Source organism: Danio rerio, chromosome 23 (genome assembly GCF_049306965.1).
Source record: "Danio rerio strain Tuebingen ecotype United States chromosome 23, GRCz12tu, whole genome shotgun sequence".
Lineage (NCBI taxonomy): Eukaryota > Metazoa > Chordata > Actinopteri > Cypriniformes > Danionidae > Danio > Danio rerio.
Genome location: NC_133198.1, coordinates 31,151,114 through 31,168,848, shown reverse-complemented (window position 1 = coordinate 31,168,848; position 17,735 = coordinate 31,151,114). Strand labels below are relative to the sequence as shown.

The following is a 17,735-nucleotide window of genomic DNA, read 5'->3' as shown; positions in this document are numbered from 1 at the left end:
TTGTTTGCTCTAGAGTGAATTAGATTGCTTTGCTGAGGTAAACATAACATGACATATTTTGTTTACAAGTTGTTTTATTGACATCTTTTCATGGCTGAAAACTGATTGAACTATAACAGTAAAGAAAGAGTGAAGATTTTTCTTTATTTTTCTTTATGTGCCACTCAAAGTGTTGCAGTGAGATCTGTCTTGGAAGATTAAAGAGCACCAAAACCAACAGATTTGTAAATTTCAGGACTATCTGTAGTTACGTTAAAATTTACCACTCTCGACTGATTTGTTTCAATTTGCACTCTGAAGTATCGTATTGAGGTGCTACAGTATTCCACTGTATGGTATGGTTCAGTATGGCTCACTTTTAAAGGCTTTTTCACTGCATTCTGTATGTAGTACCTAGTAGGGCATCGATATTAAAATGAGAACATCTGCAATAGTAACATCGCATGATCTGCAATGTCATGTTGGGATTATAGTTAACCAGGAACCACAGTTCACACTCAAAAAAAAAAAAAAAAAAAAAAAAAAAAAAAAGCATTTTGCTGCTTGTTCGAACAAATCATTTAAAATAAGTTAAATCAACACAATTCTTGAGATTTTTCTGGGACAACTAAATCGTTTTAGGTTTAATCCACTTGAATTTAAGTTGACTTACTTGATTTGTGTAGAGACATGAATGAATTGTGTAGAACCCTGCATTTTTCATAGTGCAGTACACATGATTTGCAGAGTCGTTGTAAATTTTAACAGTAATCTAATAGTATGAAAGATTTTTACTTAGATGTGTTTTTAAGGCCTATGACTGTAAAAAAATCTAATTGAAAAAAATTGAGCACAAGAAATTATGAAGTTTTGCTGCTTTTACAAAGATTAATTTTGTTTATAAAATTAAGATGGGTTATTTTAGAATTGATAATTATATTTCTGTACTTCAAGATACCTAGATTCCATCAAAAACCATAAAGCTGTTTTAGGTTTTTTTTTTTTTTTTTTTTGGAAATTTTATGCAGATCCTACAAAATAATCCCAATCAATGTAAAATTTGTAATTATTTTCAAACAGCTACTTAAGACATTTTGTGAAATAATATTCATACCGCAATATATATTTATATTGAAACATATTGCAATGTCAGTTATTAACAATATTGTGCAGCCCTAGTACTTTGTTATTACCATACCATTACCAAAACATGACGTTTACACACTGATGATCACTGATTGGTCCCACAGAATCGTCAGTACCAAACGTAGCATCTATTGCCTCTGTATTGTGAATTGGTCTTTGCTACATGTATGTGTGTGATGATGTCACGGAAATAGTGGTGGCACAACTATAAAAATCCCACCTACTTTAAGTGGTACTAAACTGCAGTGGAAAAGAAAAACTAGCGAAACTAAATGAGCCAAGGCGTGTTGAACTGCAGGTATAAAGTGCAGGGGAAAAACAACTTTGGACTACATTCTGGAGAGTTTTTTTACAACATAATTTTTTACTACTTCCTTCATTGTCTGTGATGTCTAATCATGTTAGCCCTAATCTGTATAAATAAATCATTCATTTATTTTCCTTCGACTTAGTCTCTATTTCAGAGGTCATCACAGCAGAATGAACCGCCAACTATTTCAGCATATATTTCAAGCAGCGCATGCCCTTCCAGCTGCAACCCAGTATATTGAGAAACACCCATACACACTAATATTCACACACACTTATACAATACGGACAATTTAGTTTATTCAGTTCACCTACAGCACATGTCTTTGAACTGTGGGGGAAACCGCAGGCAGAGGAAACCCACGCCAATACAGGGAGAGCATGCAAACTCTACAGCTGGAACTCAAACCAGTGACCTTCTTGCTGTGAGGTGACAGTGCTTACTATGCCACTGTGCCGCCCCATAGATAAATCATTAATAATAAAATAATGTCATATTCTTTGAAAAAAGTAAATCAGTTTCAAAGTCATGGTGTCTGATCATGTTGTGAAACCAGAGGTCTACTTTAAGTTATTCTCAAGCACTGAATGCTGCCAATCTCAAGCTCATCAGCAATACCTTGATTAAAGTACCCAGAGTTGGTGAGAGCGAGACAGACAGAGAGCAGTGGATTCAGAGGGGACTAAACATCTATCTGCATCTTTCATCTCATTAATCTGCATTTGCTCCAATCCCAGACTCCTCTGGATCATCTGCACGACAGGTGCTCAGTGAGGGGCTCTGAGGGACCCAGACTCTGCTCTGCTCTCTCACTCACTTCAATTTGTTCAGGGCCACCGCTGCTTGCCAGAGGACATCTGTGTCCATCTAAAGCCAGCCACCCTCCTCTTTCTTTTCTCTCATTTCCTGCTGTTGCAATGCAATCATTGCGTGTATTTTTTCGATTTTCTTTATTTTCTGTTTTAGGGAAAATTATGTACTTTATGAGATGCTAAAAATAATTACATATACTGTATGAGTTTTTATTCATATTAATAAAACTATTATTATTATCATCACTATCATTCGTTTTTATTTGGATTAAAATTGTTATTTAATGGTAGCTTTCTAAAATATTTTTTCCAACTATTTGAACAGTTTGGATATGTTATTGTTGATATTTTTCTATTATTATTATTATTAATAATAATAATAATTATAATATATTCCACACCATAAAGCATGTCAGCAGGAAACAATAGACACATTAATTTGTACCCTACATTTACTGAATGTATTAAAATTGGCAATAATGTCACAGGAATCAGAAACTTCCTTTGCGTTCCACAACGCAAACCTAAGAAACCAAATCACATGATTTCTCTTCCAGTTCAACCAATTAAACTTCTGACCTCCCATTTTGAAGGTGACCATCGGTTAATGACTCACTGCTCGGTTTCCTTTTATGCACTTTTTTCCGTTAACATCCTTTTATGTTTCAACCATCACAAAAAAAAAAATCATACCCCACCTCCCTGCCCAAAACCCCAATTCCTCCTTGGCCATGTCAGCCTTGACCTCATCGTGATTATTCCTTATCTCCAAACCATTTCATCCATATCTCCTCACAATTACGCCAACCCTCTGAAAATGCCAAACACACGGCATAAGAAATAGGATTGCCAAGCTTCAGTATTAGAGAGCGACAGAGATTCCATTTATCAGGCCCAAACAGGCTGAGAATTATTTGAGTTTGTTGAATCGCTTCCCTTCGCCTTTGATCTTCCCCGTCCCCTTCTCTCTATTTATAAACCCCCCACCCCCACTCTTTCTGCCGCACTTCTCCCATATCCACACACAACGCTAGATCATTCTCTCCCAAATCCTCTTCGCAAAGATTCCTTTCACACCAGCTCCCTGGTCCCAAGCTGCGCCGGCGCAGGATCTTTAACCGTGGTGATTATGGCCCCGGCGTGTGTTGCAAGATTCCTAGCATGTCACAGGCTTTAAACGACAACCCAAACCCAGTCCTCCACCCCCATGTCCAGCCCGATCAGGTTCCCTCAGCTTGTTAGGAGAATCAAACTCAGATTCAGTGGCAGAACAACATCTCTCTCCCTGCACCGCATGGGCTTGATGAGGCTGTTAAGATCGCTGGTATTATCATCAAGGCACTTTGTCCATCAGCTGAAGATCTGGTAGTGTTGCAGAGTCCAATCAACACGCTTGTTTGAGTTCAGTGATCTGTCATTGTGTGATTTTAATTTTTTTTTGGCATGGAAGACGCGGTAAAAGTGCCATACGTTATTTGAGCAGTGAGTATGAGATCTATTTATCCCACATAAATGCATGACACACACGTGCCCGCATGCACTTACTCTGTCATGGTGATTTACAGTGCGAGCTAGGGCCTGAAAGTGTTCTTTAATTTAATGAGGTAATTATACACTAGGGGCAGGAAGCAGACTGGACCTGATTTATGCATGCTGGCTGTGTTTTGTCACACACACTTTGACTCTGCAGCAAGGACAACTGTCCCCCCCACATTCACACACACTCAAGTTTTGCTGCCTCTGTGCGTTTCTCTCTCTTTCTGTCGTCAACAAATCTGTGCCATTTCTCAGCTGGCATGTGGACAGATTGAACGGGCTTTGGGTCCTCTCTTGTTGAATCAGTCACACATGTCCGGAAATATGTCAGCACTGCATTGCAATGACAAGCAGTGAGAGTGGTGGTTTACATTGAGCTTAGTTCTTCTGTCTTGTTTGTGTGGTTGAAGGGCATTGCGCCATTCAGACATCAACTCAATTTTTCCTCTTAAAGGTGTTGTCAATACCCCAAAATAAGAATTCTGTCATTAGTTACTAGCCCTCATCACAAGATTGTCAACTTTGGAACTCAAATGAAAATCTTTGTAATAATATCTCAAAGGTGTTTGTCCCTCTATTGACAGCCTGTGCAACGAATGTACCACTTTTAAGTAGGACTTAAATGATTAGTAGACATTATCGACACTAAACATTTTTCAACAAATATTCTTGTTGTCAACAGTATACAACAGTTCTGTCTGGTTCTTGAATCTGAGTGGCTGATAGCCATGCGATATTCTGCAAATAACAGCACTCGTACTGCTTCTTCACCCTTCACCCCTGTGTATTACTCCGCCCACATACAGCGACAAGCAGAGGACACTCTACTGTTTGACAAATATTGCTGCTGTTGGACAATATAATGTACTTTTGAGGCTTTTTAGGCGAGAATGTAGTTTTTTAGATTGCAACTATGCAGTTTATTCATAAGGACAGTGCCCGTTTTAAAATATATTTAGAATTTTGGAGCACCGGATTCAGTGCAACGGCTGCCATCAGTCTGTCAGCAGACCAAAGAAAGTGACGGTTGACGTTCTGTCACAAGATGGAGACAGAGACGCATAAGTCCTCAGGTAAAAAAAAAAAAAAAAGCAAAAAAAAGTAAATTTCAAACTACAGCTGAACATATCATTATAATCAAACTAACTGTCATTCTAAGTCGATCTCTCTCTTTTGTATCTTGTAGTGCTGTATTTATGCCACAGAAACTGATAGTGTTTGCTTTGTTTTTTGGGTTTAATTATTGTGATCTCCCGATTAGGCTTGGACGGTAATATGGTAATATGGTATACCGTGGGTTCTAAAAATAGCAACGGTGTCAGTTTCAATACAGTTATACCGTCTTAAAAAATAATGCACTTAAATAGGAGACAAGTATTAAATATTATTTATTTATTGCCTACAAATGCTTATGCGTAATTGTCATCATGGGACAATGTAGATGAGAGAGAGAAAGAGAGAAAGAGAGGGAGAGGTTAGGTGGCGAGTCGTGCACCAAGTGACCTACAGTTTGGCAGTTTCCGGTTTCGACGGAATGAGAAGGGAGACGTGGTAAATACGAACTGGAGTTCTGCATTCTCGCAATTTCCGAATAAAGCTCAGGAGCAGTCAGTAACTCTGGTGTAATTTGAAAGGAAGCGGGCGCCAGTCTAACAATATCGCTCCCAAGCACGCACGCATTCGCATGGATGCTGTTTGTTTGTGTGTGTGTGTGTGTGTGTGTATGAGTGTTGCATATACGGTATTTCGTTTTTGAATGGTTTAGGCACAACACAACAGTTTGGTGACACTGTCTGAGCCTTACGTCCTAATTTTTATATTATGCAATACCAGATACCGGGGTAAAATAGGGAGGAGGTTTGACAGTCTCAAAATTTGGATACCGCCCAAGCCTACTCCCGATTGCAACTGAGAAATATTGGGAAATCTCTGTAGATTGATGGCATTTCATGCCATTCAGACTCATAATCCTAAAATGTGAGCAAATATCACCTGCTTTGTTATCAATTTAGACATTAAGCTAGAGAATCATTCAAATACTAGCTCTAAAGTGACGTGTGTAAAGTAGCAATGGTTTCTGCTGTTCTGACGTCAACTGCAGATGTGAGGGAATGGCAGAAGAAAGTAGTTCCTCATACAAAAGGGTTCAGCCGCGAGCCAACACATGTCTCCCACCAGTGCTGATATACAGCCATATCGCACTGCTATATACATAATATACACAGTTGAAGTCAAAATTATTAGCCCCCCTAAATTATTAGCCCCCCTGTTTGTTTATTTTTTTCCCCAATTTCTGTTCAACAGAGAGCAGAGTTTTTCAACACATTACTAAACACAATAGTTTTAAGAACTCATTGCTAATAACTGATTTATTTTATCTTTGCAAGGATGACAGTAAATAATATTTTAATATAATAATATTAGTAAATAATATTTTACTAGATATTTTCAAGACACTTCTATAAAGCTTGTAGTGACATTTAAAGGCTTAACTAGGTTAATCAGGTTAACTAGGCAGTTTAGGGTAATTTGGCAAGTTATTGTATAATTATGGTTTGTTCTGAAGACAGTCGAAAAAAAAATTTGCTTAAAGGGGCTAATAATTTTGTCCTTAAAATTGTTCATAATTTTTTTTTTCATTCTAGCCAAAATAAAACAAATAAGACTTCTCCAGAAGAAAAAATATTATCAGACATACTGTGAAAATTTCCTTGCTCTGTTCAACATCATTTGGGAAATTTTTAAAAAATGAAAGAATTCGGACATCAACTAATATATATATATATATATATATACATATATATATATATATATATATATATATATATATATATATATATATATATATATATATATATATATATATGCTCTACTATTATTATTTAAAAATTAAGTGAAAAGTGCCTGTACTGTAGGCTATGTAGAACTCTGAAATTGTTGTGTCGATGGCCTGCAGCCAGCAGCTGACTGTTTGTGTTTGCATTTGTGCACACATTACATTAGAGATGTAAGGTAATTCAATGGCCTGATATATTCATTATAATCATTCACATGCTTTTCATTCTTTGTTTAAAAGTGAATAGACGTTGGAAAAGCTTTTTTTTAAGTGCACATAAATCCTTCACATAAATATCTTTCTATTATCGACAGCCTTGTTCATCTTTTTGAAAGAATAACAATAATAATTCATAATAACAATGATTTATCATCATCATCATCATCATAAAATGTTTTTGTCTTGCTAAAACTTTTTGTGGAAATGATCAAATTCAGGATTTTTTATTATGAATATATTATAATATTATGTGTGGAAGTTCAAAAGAACAGCATTCATGAGAAATCTTTTGGTACATTATAAATGCCTTTTAATGCTGCCTTTGATAAGTTTAATTGCATCTTTGCTGAGTAAAAGTCGAACATTTCTAATAAATTAAAAGTCTTAAGGGTTCCAAACTTTTTATCAGCATTGTTCATATACAATTGAACACAAATGCATTGCTGCTTGTTTGATGAAAGTGAATTACAATAACAAAACAAGCTAAAGTTTCACTCTGTATGGTGTCAGAAGACTTGAATTACTTTATTTCTAATACCTCTCGGTACTTTTTTTGTCTTTATATGTGTTTTCTTGAGCTCAAAAGCCCCTGATAACTATATACTTAAATACAAAGTCTCCTTTTTTATCCCATGGAGCAAACAACAACATCTGAGTATGAGCACATCACAGAATGTTGATTTTGAGGTGAACTACCCCTTTAAGGCACACTGCGGCACTTTTGAAGAGAAGCGTTTGCAGCAAAAGGGAGTATTTAGAGTGTGAGTCACATGACTTTTGTTGAGCACTGCATCAGGGACCAGCAGTGCCCACAAGCCACCACTGGTACTCTCTCTTTCTATCTCCCTCTCTCTCTCTCTCACCAGTAGTCTTGCAACCAGTCTCCTTATTCTGGCTCTTCTCTTTTTCCCCTTCGCTCTTTATCTCCCCGTGTGCTGTGCAAGCCAGTGAGGAGTCTTGCATGCCTAATTTGAGTTAATGATGCCAGGGCTCTCCAGGCCTGAGGCTCCAGCAGGAGGAACAGCTGTGGCCAGGCTGAGACAGCGAATCTCTCCAGTGCCATCTCTATTTCTCCTCCTGACATGCATGCCCGCTGCAGCACAGCCTAATGACGTCCTGTGTGTGTGTGTGAGGAAACCAGAAATCAGGAGAGAGCCGAGGCATCTTGAAATAGAAGCGAAAAATCATCCAAGATTAAGCAAGAGACAGGCAATGAGAGAAAGTGAGGGAGGGAGGAAGGGTTGGAGATAGAAGGGAACAGATTTAAGACTGCAGGGAATTTGAAGCGAGGAAAATCCAGCGGCAGAAATTAAGCAGCTTAAAGTAACTGCTCGCTAAAGCTTAATTCTGACGAGAGGGTCCGAGTCTCATGCAAGGGGTTGCGCGGGCTGTAAAGGATAAGAGAAGACAGGCTGACAGGGAACAGAGACTCTGTAACGTGAATTGGGAGAAAAAGAGAGTTAGAGGGGGCGTTTCATAACCAAAGGTTGACATCTCTCTGATGAGTTTTGTGCTGACATGAAAATGTGTCAGCAAAAGCCATCTCTGAGCCTCCGTGTTTCACCTCTGTGTCGGAGTTTGTGGGAAAAGTCGATGAACATAACCCGCTGACAGGGTTCTAAGCTGGAAAGTTTAAAGTAAGAATTAGTGTGCGTTTGGCTTCTTTAACGTCGTTCTTTTTGTCTCTGCAGGAAGCATCAACCGAGCGGGGGCTGTCCCTACATTTTTGCGGACCCCCACTGTCATTCAGCCTCATCTGGATATGAAGCCCTTCCTGCAGTTTCCAATGGAGACTCCTCCGCACAGCGTTGGGCTTTTCCACAACTTCAATGCGGTGAGATTAGGCCTCCGAACAATCTCTTGTGACAGTGTTGAAATATTGCGTTCAGAGGGGAATTAACTGGATTGAGTTTAAAATAACCAAAATAAACAAAAATTCTAATTCATTGTGGCAAATATACTCTTGCATAACTAAACCAAACTGGTAATTGAATGCGATTCTTCATTGATTTTCACAGTAAAAGAGCCTTTAACTTTAAAGAGCCTGACACATTCTTTACGGATTTAAATGCATTTGTGAGCATTGGCCTCACATACACTCTGCAGTCTGGCTACATTAACAATGTTGATAAGCCACGGTGGGCGTTTCTTTCTGTCTCACGTTGAATGTAGTTGACCAATTACTGCAGACTGGTTTATCGAACCAATCAGCGCAGATTAGCATTGCGTTAAGGAGCGGTTTGGGAAATTGGGATAATTGGGTAAAAATATATGCATATTATAAGACATTAGCTACGTTTTCATCCACTTATTTTTAATGCGCATTTTATGCGAAGATGTGCATAAATTTTGAAAATGTGCATAAAAACATTTGCGCATAACTGAGTTTATTCGATAAGAAAAGATTTGCATAAACTGCGATGGAAACACTTTTACCATACAAATTGCTGTATGCGTATAAAAAAAATGTGATTTTGTAATAAGAGATCATGTGATGATAAAAATGTGAGTGAACAGACAGACCAGCAGGCTGAGCACATTGTAAAACATCTGAAATGTTGGTTTGGTCATTTTAAAACGGTGAAACCAATTCAGTATTAGTGTTATTATATTATTAATGACCTCTGGAATCAAGAGTGTCTGTGCTCTGCATCAGATTTATTTTTGTGCTTTTTCTTTTTGCAGCTCTGAGCTTTATAACCAATCACACACGTTTTTTTATTGAGCCAACCAAAATCGACAACAAATCAGAGGGGTTTACATTAGTCTCAGTTGAATTGTGCACAGTCAGCACATTTTGAATTGGTACATGTTTTGGTAATTTCACTATAGTATTGTGGAAAAATTAAAATGGTTCTCTTTTTATGGCACAATGTTCTCTTTTGTTAATTTCGAGAAAATGTTTTTGTGGTAAATCTAAAAAAGAAATTTAAAAACAAGTGATTTGTTTCATAATGAAAAGTTACACATGAATGAACTCATGAATCAATTTAATGAATTTAATGAATCAAATTAACTTACTGTAAATTGCTTCCAGTGCACATTGTTTATTTCTGAGCTACGTTTTCTAAAGCCAAATGTGTGAGAACTATACCAAATTATATTCTTAAATTATATACTAAATTATATATACCAAACAATATGCTTGGCTTTCAGATCTGGAATATTAATACAATGTGTTAATGCATTCTCATAAAGGGATCTATTTACATAAAGATAATATTAAATATTAAACAATGCTTTATCAATAGCAGACTTGCTTGTGTATATGAATTTTCCAGACTGCTCTCCATTGGACAGTGTTATGCTGTATGAGTTCTCGCATGTCATCGTGACTTATAGCTAATCATTTTGATTAGCATGCAGCTCGTTTCACTCTCTCAGCACTTTCACTCCGAGTCTGTTCTGCACATTTCCCAGATTGCATTCTGTTATGTAAATGAGGACGCTGGTCAGCAAATTGAACAGGAAAGGTTAGTTGTGGGTCCCAGCCATGCCTTCGGTGCTCATAATATGTGCTCTATGCTCTCTCTTAAGACAATACACTGCAAGGAAAAAACATGCACCTGCCATTTTTGATATTTTTGGTTTTTAGCTTTTCCTGAAGTGCTTTTTTAGCCTACTGTACACTGTAAAATTGAACAGTGTAAATAACTTCAAATAAATTAGGTTATTAGACTGTTGTAGAGTAAACATTAATTGTAACAAATAGAAACAAGTTACATGAACTCAATTGTTTAATGTATTAAGGTAAAAATTAATTCACTGAGTATAAGCAGATTTATAGTTGTTAATTAAGTTAAGTTATAAAAGCATGTTTAAGACTGTACACTGTAAAAAATATATCTTAATTAACAGTTTCTGTATTTTGTGATTCACAAGTGTTTTCCTTAATTGCATTATAGGATGCTGATCTCTGCTCTGTTGACTTTTGATGATAAAAATTCAACAGTTTGACAGAGTGACTTTTATTGACATTTTAGTCATTTGAATTAATATAATGCATAAGAAATGATATACTGTATAGAGAAATAAGTCTGTACATTAACAGAAAATGTACTGGCAGATTAATACAAGGTTTTTGTACTGTTATATACAACATCAACCCAGATAATATATTACTTAAAACTATATAAAATGCTCATAAAAGTCACTTTTTCAAACTTTTAAAGGCTAAAAGTTGTTAGAAGAAAGATCAAGGTCTCATAATACAAATTAAAAGCATAAATAAATGAAAAATAGAACATGAATCACAAAATACGGTAAACTGCAAATTTACAGATTATTATACAGTGTATAATGATAAAACGTAGCAAAATTAGGTGTTATTCTGTGTGTTTTTGCACAAGATTTACAGGTAAACTTTTTAATTTCAGCGCTCATAATGTCTATTTCTTTAATGTGGAAATTTTTTAAAGTTACCTTTGTGGTGAAAAGTACAGTCAGCTGGGTTGAAAAAAAAACATTTTAAGACTGTATGTAGTATATAAAAATAGCATATTTGATAGTACATTAATATAAGCTTTTGACAATGGACTATATGCACACAGACTTGTAATTTTAAGCCAAGCAACTGTCTTTCCATTACAAAATTGTCACGTTTAAGATATGATTTCTTTAAAAAACAGCAATCTTCACTGCCTGCTGGACATCCGATATGAAGTGGGTCTCAGATTGGACAAGAAGCACTGCATTAAAATCCATTTCCCCCCTGCAATGTCTTCAAAATATGAAATTTTTATTTACCCCAGTATTCTTAATGGAATTTCGGTGCTAGCCTGCTGCTATTGACGGCTCTAGTGGTCAAAACAGTCTTTTCTCTCATTTTATGCTTGAACAACTAAAGTAATGCTTAAGTCTATTTTAATGAATGTAATGTAATTATATTACAACATACAAAAAACTTTGTGATATTGAAAATAGTCACATTAAGCTTTCACCGGATGTTTATTGTTGGCTTTAAAACTCTAGCTGTGCATGGAGCTCATTACTGCTACTAGACTGAGTGTTAATGAGAGACAACTGTGTGCGTCTCTACTCATCACAAACATGTTGTTGTGATAATTTTTTTTTTTTTTACAATTTTACAGTGTAAAGAACTCATCAGCTTTCCACCAGAAACATACATTATTAGTCCCTAAAATAAAAAAATCCTACATACAGTGAATGAAAAGTATTCCATCCCAAAAAAATACTAAAATGGTCTAATGGTTGATTTGTGAGTTGTTCTGTAATGGAATACGCCATTCATGTAGTTTACAGTTTTTTTTTTCTTCATTAAAAACACTTTACAAATTTATAAACCCTGTGATTTCCCTTATCCTCAGCCCAATCAAACCTAAAGAATAAATTAAGCTAAAATACCTCTGAAATAGCAAGTTTAAGTTGTTATGATTCAGAATAATTGATTAAAACATGAAATTTTGCATAAATTCATAAATTAATACTACAAATGCTGTATATAACACTAATAGATTTACAATTGTCCCCATGTTTCTGTCAGTCCTGTCACATTTGCATTAAATTTAACATAAAATGCGTGCAATACACCTTTAAGGCTACGACTCAGAAGTGACGTCATTTAACAGAGGAGAAGCTCACGGTGATCAAATACGCGTTCTTTCCTTGAATTGTATGATTTTATGCTTGCTTTTGTATGACTTTTGTGTGAAGTCAGGCCCTGTCACATATTTTAAAAGTGAAATGTAAGTTTCTGGAAGAATGTTTTAAATTGCATTTTAAAAATATCTAATTACCAAATTTAAACATTCAAACAAACACAAAACAAATACAACTATTTTTAAAGTACTGTATTCAATCAAATGGGAAATAATGATAAATACTGTATAACTTTTTCATACCCTTTTCACCATCAGTGCCCTGCCTTAAAATCCCCGTATTTCCATGCACTTGTTGCCATTGTAAAAATGACTTGCCCATTGGCACAAGAAAAAAAAAAGAGACCCCATCCCAATGGCAGCTCGACAAATCCACATCACACATTCCCTGTCCAATCTAGCTCATTATTATCGTTTCACTAAAAGCCAAGGGACGTTTAAATATTTTAAAATATGCATGAGCTTGTGATAGAGTCAGCATAAAAGAGCTACTGTCTCTTGTACTTGTAATAAATGTACTTGCCATTTATTATGCATTGGGACACTGTGCTGTAATCTTTAGATTGAGGCCATTTTAGCTTTGCAGCAGGTTATTAATCACACTGTTTAAAAGCCTCAGTGTGGGCGTCTTCTGATGGCCAGTAGGTGGCGATGTTGGAGAGGCTGGAAGGACAGCGTGACCTCTCTCTAGGACGCCTCTTTGAAAACACACTGCAGTGTTTATGCCATCGCCTAATGGAATACTGACATTTACAAGAGTTCCTCACACAGGCTCTGATATACAGGCTTTCATTGAGGTATCAAACTAACAGCTGTTGTCAGTCGTGTGGTTTAATAAAGTATATGTGTTGATATTAGAAGTGATTATGAGAATGAAGATTAGCATACACACCTTGGATGCATTTTAATTCATTTATAGTGCATTGTTGAGGTTCACAGAATGCCTGCCAGATGCATAAATGCACAGACGTGTTTATGTCAAAATTAAACCTATTTATGCAGAACAAAACTTGGTAAAATATATGAATAAGTGATAATACTATGTTTTTTTTTTGTATTTTAAATTAATAAAAATGTCTTTCTGACAAATGTGTAAAATAGGGGTCGGACAAATAGTGATAAAGTGCAAAGATTTGTAGCATATCATTAAATTACTCTTGTTTTGAAAGGTTTGATTATATGTTTTGCATTAGGGCTGCACGATATTGAAATATTTTTATTCATTGTGATATATATTACAATATACATGCAGTTTTGGCAGATGAATAGCTTGTAAAGAATTAATAATTTTAGATAGATTGGGATGATTCTGCAGAGGAGCGTATCTGCATAAAATATCATTTAAAAAGTAAAGCAAAGTTAAATGTAGCATAGAAAAGATGCAAATAAACAATGATTTATGATTTTCTGGCAAGTCAAACGGTATTCAAAAGCAAAAAAATTAAACAATCACTGTATAACAATAATAATAGGAATAATATGAATAATAATAGGAAAAATAATATGAATAATAATAATTAAATGTGCTTCAAATACTTAGTCGGGTCTTTAAAAACTCATGCAAATAATAAACTTTCACTCTAGGGTAAAATATGAAATTACTCCACTATGTTGTTAACTGTAAAGTCTGTTCAACTACATTGCAGATCCCTGCGATGTGATTATTGCGTACTCGCGCATTGTGATATCGATATATTGTTCAGCCCTATTTTGCATATCACATTTATGAATAATATAAGATATATATAGAGTGATGAATACATATAGAGTACAGTATTGATGTAAAGGAACTGTATTAATATTTATTGGATTTATTAACAATGTTATATGTATGTACATTATAATTAGTAGAAATTAATAATGTAATAATAATATATCAATAATAATCATATGTTGATTTTTTTTATAAATCTGATTTGTTCAATGCATTGCTTGCTTTAAACCACAGGTGCCCAAACTTTTTTTTATGGAGGGCCAAATACTGAACTTGATTGAGGGTGGTGGACTGGAGGTAAATATACGAGTTGTCAATGTAGATTCCTAATTTGTTATTATACTGTAATTCATTATATAATTTATTATATAAATTAATTAATAATATATTTTATTACATTTCAAATACTTCAATTTGTTTAATTGTAATTCAATAAAAACATGAACAATCCTATTTATAACACAAAAAATACACTTCGCCTTAATTCGTTGTTGATATCTTCTGCAATGTCCGCTATCCATCAAATTACTTTTTTTATTTTATTTTTTTTATATCTGATTCACTCACAACAATTAATAGAAACATTTAATTCTAGTTAGCTTTTTTGTAGCTCAACAGTTAAAAAACAAAAGTTATTTTAAATTAGAAAACACAATCTCTGTTAAAGGCATTTACCCAAAATTCCCCATCAATTTCCATCTCTTCTCAGATGGGATGGAGGGCCAAATCAAAGGTTACCGTGGGCCAACTTTGGGCATCTCTGCTTTAAACATGTTCCATCTGTGCTGTAATTTAACTTCCATAAATCCTGTTTGAATAGATTTTTCCTAAGCAGTTCTGTTTATTATTATTATTATTATATTATAAGAGTATCCTGACCAAGATTATACAGTATAAAAAAAACAAAAAAACAAAAACAAACAAACAACAGGTAATATCATTCATCCATCAAACCACGTACAATGACAATTAAAAACTATTCAGAACATTTACAGACCAATGTTTCAAACTCCAAATCATTTAAAATCTTTTTAAAAGCATGTAGTGAAACTCTTTAAACGGCAACTTTGTTTGGAGGTTATTCCAAGCAAGGTGCTGCATATTTAAAAGCCTTTTTCCCCATTTCGGTTGGCACCACTGTATACAGACAATAAAAAAAAAATCCTGAGACCGAAGGCTATAGCTAGAGACAGGTTTTTTACAAAGGACTGGAGCGTGTAAGTTTGGAGATATGAGGGAAGTAAACCCAGAATTGATTTATAAACAAAAACCATATAAAACTTAAATCATATACAAAAATGTTATATTAAAGAGTAAAAAATGTAAGTGAATTAGTTAGTTAGGACTGTTCAATTACTGCCTGCACCATGATTATGAAAGTTACAGTGTCTTACACTTTTAAAAGTCTGATATTGACATTGAATGTACAAACATTCTTAGTCAATTAAATGATAAATGATGATCTTGAATAGTTATGCATAAAAACATCATGTCACTTTATTATAGCAACGCGTTATTTGTAGTGTGTTGTAAATGACTGTTTGTATTCTGTAAGTTATGATTAGCTTTGCTTGGCAAGCGCATTTCAAAGTAGCTTCCCCAACACTGCTTATAAACATGAGCTTTGTCAGCTGTGCTCAAGTTGTTCCGTCTGGGATCGTATTCATCCTGGAATGCGATGAACTGATCAAACAGACTTCAAGTCGTAATCCAGTTCAAAGTATTTTCAAAAATGTGTGGCTTTAGCCAAACAATTATTTAGCTTTGAAACACCAAAATCAGATGCTTTTGATCAGCTGTAGAACGGGCCGCAATCTTCCAGTCCAGCTGTAATTTGTTTTTAATGTGATTTGGCTTCTACCTGCCTGTCTGAGTCAATGCGCCTGCAGGCACCGAGGCACCTGAATAATTTATACCAAGCAGCTGCTTGTGGCGTGAAGGTGCAGAAAAGCTCCTTCCAAACTATCGCTTATTCTGCAGAATCAGGCGTTAAATTGTCTGACTTGTGTGCCAACTTGTTGCTTTTCACCTGCAGCCATCTTCAACCAAAGCCTCGCTGTCTTTCACGAAAAAAAAAAAAATAGACGTTTTTATGAACAGCATGCCAATTTTCCTCGCTGAGTAATGCAACTCTCCACGTGGACTATTGGAGAAGAAATCTTTTGGCTGCATGTGCTTTACCTTTGATGACCCCCTCGATAAAAATGATTTTTAATAGCTGGGAGATATCAATCACAAATAAGCCTAATGTTTTTCTAAGTGTTATTAATTGAGTGTGGGTCACCTCTGTATTGGTTCCACATGGGTTTTGGAGGCATGTGGCAAGGACTGCGATAATGGAGGAGGGCTGAAATCTGCAGCTTGTGCTTTTCATAAAATAAGGGAGTGAAGGGCTGATTTGAAGAGTGAGAAAAAAAACGGAGGGAGTACATGACATTCTTAGTGCATCTGGGCAAAATAAGCAGTCAGCGAGCGAGCATGTAGGACAGAAAGAGGAAGGAGATCGTTGAAAGAGCAAAGGATTTATTATTGGAATAAAAGCGGGAAGGAAAGAAGAGGAGGAAAATGAAGAAGAGAGCGCATCCAACTAGGAACGTAGTAGTGTTGGCTTGCTGTGAAGTGTCAGGAAGGATGAAAGGAGGAATGAGAGGAAAGTGGATGAGATTAAACAGCGGAGAACCAGAAAGCGAGCCCTAACGGCAGGAGTGACGAGCGACTGTGGAAAAGAGCAGACCAAATTAGAAAGACAGATCATCTCCCGGACCTGTAGACTTGAGAAGCGCCTGCTGTCGTACCCGCAGAAGCGTGAGTGTGGGAGAATCAGGCGGTGTGGTGGGACAGCCAGAATCCCTTCAGGATGAGTGACACTCGCACAGACACCCTCCCATACACAAACACACGCTCCCTCAACGAGGATCCAATGCAGCTGCCTGATCCCGAGGAAATGAAGGTGAGTGTCCCTCCAGCACGCTCAGAATAAGAGATAACAGCATTGAGGACTTTCTCGGAGGCGCTGCGCAGCTTTCATTTGGATGGCGGGATGTTCTATATGTTTGAACGCAGTGCATTTTGGGCTCATGGTGTTTGGAGTGTTGAGACGCTCTATGGTTTGTTTGGACTGCCGTGGGATCTTGCGTTGAAAGTGTAAGGGGAGACTCTTGTGAATTGAGTTACATTATGACACCACTGCTTGGGTATGTTGTTAAGGGATAGTTCAAAGAAGTCCAAGAAAAGATTTTATCATCATGTTCTACATGTTTATTTCCATCCCGTAAATGTTAATGGAGTCTTACATTGTTGAATTGTGTGGGAAAAGGGTTTTAGTTTATTTACAGTATGTTTCTTAGAAAAGAGGAAGATTTGCATGATTACTAAAGGTCCATTTTGCATGAATAAGACATTCAAGAGTCTGTTTTTATGTATGGTGAGAAGGATCTGGTTATTTTTGAGCAGTTATTAGTTTGTGGGATGTGGTTTTTTTAAGAGGAAGCATCGGAGGGAGGTCATATGACAGACACTGCGCCTGCCAATTGGATAAATGTAACATGCTCTGTTAATTTCTCAC

The 17,735-nt window shown here is 36.0% G+C and overlaps 1 protein-coding gene across 3 annotated transcripts in view; it reads left to right on the top strand.

Moving 5' to 3' along the window:
• The window catches only part of znf385a (zinc finger protein 385A), a 142,130-nt gene that overhangs the window by 79,788 nt on the left and 44,607 nt on the right, over positions 1–17,735 (top strand). For 2 of the 3 annotated variants that reach the window (XM_009296959.5, XM_068216915.2), the window contains exon 2: positions 8,530–8,672. In XM_009296959.5, the coding sequence (XP_009295234.2) occupies positions 8,530–8,672 (143 nt within the window). Of the gene's footprint in view, positions 1–8,529; positions 8,673–14,730; positions 17,121–17,735 lie in introns of those variants that run through there. The other variant, XM_009296960.5, reaches the window with a different exon arrangement.